Below are 9,022 nucleotides of genomic sequence, written 5' to 3'. Positions count from 1 at the left end.
ATTTCTTGAACGGATTCAAGGTGATATATGTAAACCAATTCATTCACCATGTGAATCTTTTAGATACTTTATGTCATAATAGATGCATTTTTAAGATGGTCTCATATGTGCTTATTATCATCATGCAACTTGGTATTTAATTTGTGAGACTACTTGCACAAATTATAAAATTCAATCAAAACAATTTGCCTTAACAATGTTGGTGATTTACTTCCGAAGTCTTTGATACATATTGTATGGCCAGTGATATAAGTGTTGAATATCGTTACTCATGTTCATACACAAAATAAGCTAGTAGAATCACATATTAAACTTCAATTGATTGCTAAACCTTTGCTTATGAGAACGAATCTCTCAATTTTTGCTTGGAAACATACTATTTTACATGCTGCAATACTTATTTGTTTAAGACCAACTTGTTACCACAAATTCTCTATTTTACAATTGGCTTTTGGCCAACAGCCAAATATATCTCATGTGAGAATATTTAGATGTGTGATGTATATTCCAATTGCTCCACCTAATCACACCAAAATGGAACTCCAAAAAAATTGAGAATATATATTAGATATAATTCTTCTTCTCCTTTGAGGTATCTAAAGATACAATCAGAAAAAACAAAGCCCAAATATCAAAATATAACCCTAACCTAGAGAATCACATCTTTCTTAATTTCCTTTGTATGCCAAGTTGCCAACAGAACAGCAATTCAAATCTCACAAAAAAGACACATGATTGGCTCCTTTCTCCCTCTTTGCTTCCCTCTTGTGTTGTTTGGCTGCAATTTTTATCTCTGTGCACCTTACTAAAGAGAAGTGGTGATGCTGAATGGAGTTTCAAAGTTCATTTCTTTTTGACAAAGGGTTGAAGGAAAAGTGTTTTTGGTGGGGGTGGGGGGAGCATGTGTGGATTAAAGCTAACTGAATACTTCAAGAGGACACAAGTTCATGCCTAATGAGTTCCTCAAAAGCCAATGGTGGCAGTAGAAGTAATGGTGATTCTCGTCCGATTCACCGGTTCAATTCCAATTTTAGAATTGGACGATTTCCTTTACAAACCGAACCACTTAAGTCATCGATTTTCAATTCGACCGAGTTTTCAAAATCATGGGGCCAAGGTTATTTTGTGATAAGTAAAAAAAAACGTGGCGTTTCAAAGCAAAACTAATTTCTCTTATAAATTATAATGATATTTTTTGAGAACTTAATGTCGTATAATAAAATTAAGTAGGACTTATTTATCCAGATACATTGAAAGAAATCTGCATAAAGGATAAATTTCTACGCCTCCAACCCGGGCGGTATGATGATACTACCAAGGAAATAAGACCATGTAGCTTCAAGATTTATACTAGCATAAACTACGCATACACACCTTAGTAATCAAAGCTCTTGCTGCGAATTGAAGTTCAATCAATTTCAGGTCTCTAAGCAGGAGAGGAACATCAAAAAGCACAAAATGTAGATTAGATGCAAGCTACCTGAACCCCCACAGAACACACATCTTTATCTACGCTCTCGTGAGTAGTCATCTTCCATAGCAGGATTGGCATGCATTTTTCTACCAAAAGTCTCATATGCAAAGTCATCATCAACATTCTCCATGGTTCTCCCAGAAATAAATGCCTTTGTACCCATTGTTGTAAAAGGCATCAAGCCAAAAGCACGAGCAGTTTTAATCTCTCTAGCAACCTTCCTTTGAGCCTTTGCACTAATGCCAGTCTACTCAAAGACATCAAGAAATGGATGGTAAGATCTCACAATTCAAATACACCTGACAAGAGAGAGAGAGAGAGAGAGAGAGAGAGAGAGAGAGAGACCTTGCTTCTCTTAATAATTATTCCTGCCTCTGTTATGAAGTTTGCTAGGAAACTAACATTCTGCATATAAAACATTAAATCTATCAAGAGTCATTCCAAGAATAGCAGTACCAGAGATCTCATACATTAGCAATGGATCCTCATTAGCAAGAATGAAGCAAAAAGATAAAGTTGCTGCACAGATTGTCACAAATATTCCCTTACCTTCATCTGCCTTCACATCAGTAAAGTAGAATTACCCAAAACTTCATGATGATTAATTTAGTATTAACATGAGGGACAACGAAAAAATTATTAGGTATGCGTTGCCAATGAAAAATGTAAGCCGAACTTTTTACACTTCCATTTAAATTCACATCAAACTGGCTATTAAAATTCACACTATGTAAACTTCATTGCATCTATTAAATCAACTGAATATAAATAACATCTGCAAGTCATTTCTTTGTCATAAAACAAAAACATGGCAAAGGCTAAGACAGTATCATAGTTGACTCATTGGCACCATTTCAACAATCTTGAGAAGATGAACAAAAATGTTAACAAGCTAATACTTTGTAACTCTAGTGCAGCTTTTTTTTTCATTATGCTAGTATAACCTATGCCTTAAACATCTGCATCAAACCACTCACAACATTAACTAAACCTTGTCCGTCTAGTCAAGTCTGCTAACAAACCATAAACGAATAGCAAGAGTTTTATCTTTATTTGTGTTTTACTAAGTTAACCACATGGATCAGCAATGATGGATGTATATTTTAAGTTTTCAACACAGTTGCATGAGGTAATTTTCACATAGCCATAGCAATTGGAATGGCAGGGAAATTAAACCGATGATACAGACTTGCTCTCATAATGGAACTACTACAACAGAGTTCATAAGTGCTAACCCTGAAATCTGCCTGACTAAGAACTTCTTTCGTGGTTATTTGGAATTCATCCCTCGGTTTGGGTTTGCGTACGCCAGGTTTTGTAAAGTCAAGATCCTGAAAAAGAAAGAAATTGTACAAATCAGAACTCCATTATGATACACTTGGTACAAATGAAAACCAAAAAAGGTTGCAAATATCACAGGTATAAAGGAAGCATAGCAGTTAATGGAGTCACACAGGAGGTAAGCTACGAATTTAACATTGGCTACTATGCCTGAGGCTCAATCTGAAATCTGAATGACCCTATGTTATTTCATGTAATTTAAATCCTTCCATGCAAAAAAAATGTAGTTAAGTTTTTATTATTATTTTTTTACTGAAGATTTTAGAAGGGACAGGAAGGCAAATCAATACAACAGGCTGGAGGTAAGAAATCTTCAACAAAGATAAACTGCAAATAAAAAAAAGGGAACTCTAAAAAACAACTAAGCAAACAACAGCTATCAGTCACCATGCAACAGACCAAAATGATCAATATTATCACAAAAATCTTAGAAAGGAAAAGAAGGGAGTGGCATTAGTGATTCTCTCCAGCCACCGGAAATATTAAACATGCCAATGCAATATAGATTTTGTCTCTTTCATGAGAAGTATTAGTAAAAACAAGGGTTGATTATAATTACAGTGCCTTTTTCTAGTTAAAAGAAATCTCCCCTGCTTTTCCAACTGGTACCTACAATGTAGATAACTCTGATCACCCACCCGAGTTCTGTCTTTGATCGGGCCACATAAGAGGTTGCCATACTTTCATTTGTTTGGTGCAATTAATTTTTCGACAGATTTTCTTTTTTATGGAAACTAGTACTACAGCTACTATATAATATATTTTATTTGTTATGTTTCAAATCTTTCACGCGTTTAGAGAGGCAATGATGGTTTTGATGTGCGGTTGTAGCTGAAAACAGTAGGAGACATTCCATGGTGCACTTGAAAAGGAATTTGCAATCAGCTGTAAGTATAGTCTACTTGCAATTAACAGGTTTATGAAACAAGCCAAACATCCTCTAAAAGAAACAAACACACAATATTTCAGAAAAGAATTGTAAATACACTTCAAGGAATACTTTTCCATGAAACATCTGTGTATAATTTAGTTTATCATTACATCAAAGATTAATTTAAACGCAAATGCCAAGACCAAAATAAAAAAATAAAAAATAAAAGTAAAAATTCATAGAATGTCGGAATGTTAAAGCAAAATGTGGAAATATAACAGTGATAAGCAGCGGGAATGAGCCATTTTTATTTAACATACCCTTAATTCATACGTTGTGTAAGGCCAAAAGGTGGCATCATGTCGAAAAGAATAGTCTTCTTCTTCGACTTCGTCTGAATCATATTCAAAGTATCGTGCAGCATTCTTCAGTTTTCCATCCATTCCATCAGATAATGTGTCAAAACTTTCTTCTAGATCATCCAACCATGAGTTTTCACCTTTAGATCTATCTTGAGCCTTTCCCCAACGAGAAACCTTTTCAAAAAAGGAATCAACTGAAGAACTTCTCCCAGGATTATCACCAAAAATCCGCCCCTCAAACTCCTCCGGAGTCTCTAACTTATTAGTTTGCTGATTAACAGTGCCATTATCTGCTTGAACCTCCGGTAAGGGTTTCACAAAGATAAGTAAATAAATCTGAGAAAGAAATTGAACATCTAGAGATGTTGTATAAGGGCAAATTATCATCTTGGTTCCAAACATTGAGGGCATGTATTAATGTTGTTCCTAACATTTTGGTTCCAACGATCGAGGATATTGTTGTCCTCTTCCCCATTTCCCATCTTCCCATGTCTATGTAAGAACAGGTTCTTTGCTAAATTCCTAAAAAAGACAATTTGAAAGGATATACACCCTCCTTTATTGATTTTTGGTGGACTTAAGTGGGAAAGTTAAAGTCACTTTTAAAACGTTTGGAACGCAAATAGGACGGAAAAAACATTAGGAATAGCATTGTATTTACCCCAAAGATTTGCAACAAAAATAATACTATCCTTGTAATAAAGGAAGCAAGCATGAAGGTCTCAGCTGAGCATATTATAAATTGAAATGTCCAGAGATTTTCTTTAATTTCACTTCTATTCCTTCTTCCTTCATACAGCACATCAATTTGTCCCTTCCAATATGCACATTGTACCAGCAATACTATAATTATTTTGCATAGACTAGGTAGACACACAAATATTATAAAAGAAAATTCTCATACTCTTCAGCATTTGTACGTTCTTTCTCTTACTTTATTACAGCTATCTTGTGATTTGATGTGTTTAGGATCCATTCTAAAAGCAGGATCATGCATACTTCTAGATCTTTAGGAATTATTAGTTCTCGAAATAGCAAACAAACATGCCTTTAAAAGGTTCTAATGACATGCGATATAATGATGTAATTTGGGAATCACAATACTAAATCTGTACCAGATAGCGAGACAACAATATAAATCAGCAGGTTACAATTAATAATGATGACTTCTATAATATAGTTACATCACCATCATTTTCAAACTTGAGAATAAAGTAATAACTAACAAGACATTCACAATTCATGCCCCAAATATGCCTAAAGGAACTAAGTCTAAAACATGTCAAATGTAAGCAGATCCAAGAAGTTAGGGTTGTGCATGGAAACCTTCCTGATTGGAACCAAACCAAATTGTAAGCAAACCAAAACCAAATTTAAAAGCCAGATTCCATTTTTTTTTATAAAAGCAACTTAACTGTTTTTTTTCTGCTGCAGATCAAAATTTGTTTGACTTGGTGTAGTTTTTTTATTACCAGTTTTACTTGATAGAAAGAGTGAATGCTATTTGCCAGTCAAAATCAGCTCGTAAAGCCACACAATCAATGCTATGAAAACCAAATAAGGAGACTTTAAAGCTTCTGGTGGGAAGAGACCCCCCCTCCCCAACAGAGAGAGAGAGAGAGAGAGAGAGAGAGAGAGAGAGAGAGAGAGAGAGAGAGAGGTGAAGAGCTTTTCTCTTTCAGTAAGTATGTGTACAATAAACTGCTTCAAAAATATTGAGATGTCATAAACCAATTTTATATTTGGTTCTGCTTTTACATGAAAACTAAATCATGCCAACTCTATAAGTATAATTTTGGGAAGAAAATCTATCCCTCAAAATCATATTTGTTTAGCAACATTTACAGTCACACACTATCAGGATTAAAAACAACAAGACTTTCACATGGTCAAACAGATACACAAGCTCAATCAGACACAAAATTAGAACCAACACGCGAAAACATCCAAATAATGAGAAATATCAACTATTGATATCAGCAAAAAGAAAAAATGGATAAAATCCAAAGTACCAGTAAACTGCCATGTAGAAAGTCTTCTGAGCAAATGTGTCTGACGAAACTGATTTATCGAAACAAAATTCAATGACCTACGTGAAACTGAGAGTATATTCATTGTTCTTTTGGCTGCTTCTCCTGCTCTTTTAACAAAACTTCTGCTACAAAAAGTGGTCTGCTGTTGCTTTGCAAACCTTCCCAATTTACAGAGGGAAAATGTTACAACACTAATCACAAGAATAATGCTACGAAAGATTGAAGAAAGACAAAATTGGAGGTTTTCTTTATTCTTTAACACAAGGATGCGAGAACTGAACCGGCCGAGTGATTGGTTCCAAGATTCAGTGGTCCAACCATGTTTGAACCGTGGTCAAATCAGTTTAATTAAATATAAAATAAAATTATTTAAAATATACCAATATAAATTCCAAAAGGAAAAGTCTAGGGGGCCAGCAACTTTTGTGTTTTCTGGCCAGCATTTAACCATCAAAACAAAAGTGAGTGATTTCTCACCATTAGATGTAATCTCAAACCATTAACAATACTATTGATGGCCAATTGATGGTTACAAAACACCAAAATTGCTGGCCCCCTAGCATTCCTCATTTCAAAATATCCAAATTCACTGATTCAATGATAATAAAATTCAAAATTTTACTTCTCACACAATACTTTGTCTACTTTTCAACACAAAAGTTAAACAGCAACTCGGCAATAAAATTAAGGATAGATTACCAATCAAATTAAACAGCGAAAATCTCCAATTACCAATCAAATTCATGAAATTAGGATAAACAAAAAAATCCAATTGAACAGCAAGTCAGCAACTCAACAAAAACATGGCAGAAATGAGGATAAATTACTAATCGAATTCATGAATCATTAAGCAAATTCAATGCGGAAATTGAGAATGTCAAAATGTCATACTAGGGTGGGCAGAGACGGAGAGAAGAGGCGAGTAAAGACGTGGCCAGAGAGGAGAGCAGAAAGGCGAGTGGCAGAGATGCCGGTGACCCGAGCGAGCAGAGACGGTAAAAACAACGCGCAGGCGGCAGAGAAAGAGGCGGCGATGCAGGAGTTGAACGGAGTAGCAATGAAGGAGGAGAGGTCGAACGGAGTAACGATAACGGCGACGGCAACTCCGTGACGTCAGACAGGAAGATGGAAGCGACAACAACAGCCAAGGGTAGGGGAGGTTTCGTGGGTAATGATTTAGGGTTTTTTGTTTTTTCAGCAGTAGACAACTTTGTTTAAGCTCCTTTTACAAAAAGATAAAATAAAAATAAAAAATTTGGCTTCACGTGATTGGTTTTGCCGGATTTTTAATCGGTACACTACAAATTGGATTTTTATTAAGGTTGAGCCGATTACTCCAATCCAATTTTTAGAATTATACTCTAACACATTGACATTGTTAGGCAAAAGTATAATTCTTTAAAAAAATATTTAATAAAATAAATATGTTTTAAAATTTCGGTTGATTTTTGCTATAATATTTTAATTTTCATGGATCAATTTGAGTTATACTAATGTAACTATGTAAGTATAAAATAATTGACAAAATTTGTTTAGTACAACGTATTTCCAGGAGTATAATTTACTATTGTTGCCGATAAAAAATGAGGTGTTAAGATAAAGGTAGAAATTTTGGTGTAATTAACTTCATGTGAAGTTGATAAATAAGAGTTGTTAGATAATAATTTAGTTAAATTTATCAAATTATTTAATGACTCTCAACTATCAACTTCACATGAAGTTAGCTGCACCTAAATTTTTATCTAAGACAAAAGACAAAAGGCGAAAACAATTACTTGATCGTTGTTTGAAAATTCACACAATTTTTAGAATAACTATCAATTAGACATTAAACTAGCCTATAAATAGAAATTTAGACATAATATAATCATATTATTTTTCTTAAAAAAAATTTTCGAAATCCAAATACACTCTCAGTTCAGCATACATAGTAAAATTGAAAATTTTAAATAATTTTTTTGAAATCTGAAATCAAACTCTTGTACCATATTTTTATATTTTTAATTAAAATTATTTACTTTTTAATTCTTTTTTTGCACCTTCTTATTTTTTTATCTTTTAATTTCTTTATTTTATTTTTTTCTCCGGTACTTTACATATTTTTTGTGACTATCACTTTTGTTTCTTTAATTTACATCAAAGCTACAATTGAGATATTGAGACATCTATAAGAGGAGTCATTTCTACCTTTTAAATTAAGATTGTGAAACAAAACTCGAAAAATGTTAGTTTATTTATTGTTAACAATGAAATAAAAAGTCAAGTAAAACAAATGGCCATGCTCAGTAGAACAGTGTTAATAGATTATAGTTCTATAAGAAAAAAAATGTTTGAATCTGTATGGGTTTACCTAATATCAAAGTTGTTTTTTTAGTAGGAATGACAGGTGATGGATAGGAGTAGATTTTCGCTCTATCGGATCCCACTCAAAATACAACTACTAAAAATAATACAGTACAAGATACGAATAATATAAGTTCATATAAAGAATTATAATATCAGATATAAATACAACCACTAACAGCTGCTATTTTTATATTTACTATTATGTCATGATTATGCTAACAACAATATGAAAAGAATAACTTCATACTCAAGTATAAATAATTGCATACATACATTGCCTCCTATTAGAAGTATTCTATATAAGTTATAAATCATGTTCCAAGGTGACCAGCATTGTTGTTTATTGATGCTTTTTTTAGTTTCCTTTATTATGGAATGTGAGAAACAGTATCAGCATTGTAATGCTTGTTGCTGTGTGTTGCATAGTTTTGTTTGCTGTCGTGTGGTCTGTAATGTCTTCTCACTGCCTCATGGCTTTAGTGAGTGCTCCACTTATCAAAAAAAAAAAAAAAATCATGAACACTAAAACTGATATTTGTAACCAGAAACATATGCTTGTATGCAGTTGAGAAAATTAAATGCAAATCTGAATAAG

General features: G+C 33.4%; 1 protein-coding gene across 2 annotated transcripts; it reads right to left on the bottom strand.

Annotated features, from left to right (window-relative positions):
* Positions 1–1,150: 1,150 nt before the first annotated feature.
* On the bottom strand, positions 1,151–7,353 carry LOC107638457 (Ribosomal protein S18). Of its 2 annotated transcripts, XM_016341741.3 has the most exons (6): positions 6,973–7,353; positions 6,061–6,239; positions 4,007–4,338; positions 2,710–2,805; positions 1,820–1,879; positions 1,151–1,721 (listed from the first exon to the last, which is right to left on the bottom strand). In XM_016341741.3, exons 2-6 carry the CDS (start codon positions 6,161–6,163, stop codon positions 1,506–1,508), a joined length of 807 nt encoding a protein of 268 aa, XP_016197227.1. In that variant the 5' UTR covers positions 6,164–6,239; positions 6,973–7,353; the 3' UTR covers positions 1,151–1,505. The 2 variants fall into 2 exon arrangements, with proteins under 2 accessions (XP_016197227.1, XP_088340360.1); XM_088484234.1 differs by lacking the exons at positions 6,061–6,239; positions 6,973–7,353 and having other exon boundaries at positions 4,007–4,601.
* Between the last annotated feature and the right edge of the window lie 1,669 nt (positions 7,354–9,022).

The sequence above is a fragment of the Arachis ipaensis genome, chromosome B4 (assembly GCF_059453495.1).
Source record: "Arachis ipaensis isolate K30076 ecotype BB chromosome B4, ASM5945349v1, whole genome shotgun sequence".
Classification (NCBI taxonomy): Eukaryota; Viridiplantae; Streptophyta; class Magnoliopsida; order Fabales; family Fabaceae; genus Arachis; species Arachis ipaensis.
Note: the sequence above shows the minus strand (reverse complement) of the source record. Positions and strands in the feature narration are given on the sequence as shown.

Coding starts and splice junctions, on each gene's coding strand:
- LOC107638457 (XM_088484234.1), bottom strand. CDS start 4,459: ATGCCCTCAATGTTTGGAACCAAGATGATAATTTGCCCTTATACAACA. Junction 1,880..2,709: donor TTAGTCAGGCAGATTTCAGG/GTTAGCACTTAT, acceptor TTTTATATGCAG/AATGTTAGTTTCCTAGCAAA. Junction 1,722..1,819: donor TAATTATTAAGAGAAGCAAG/GTCTCTCTCTCT, acceptor GTCTTTGAGTAG/ACTGGCATTAGTGCAAAGGC.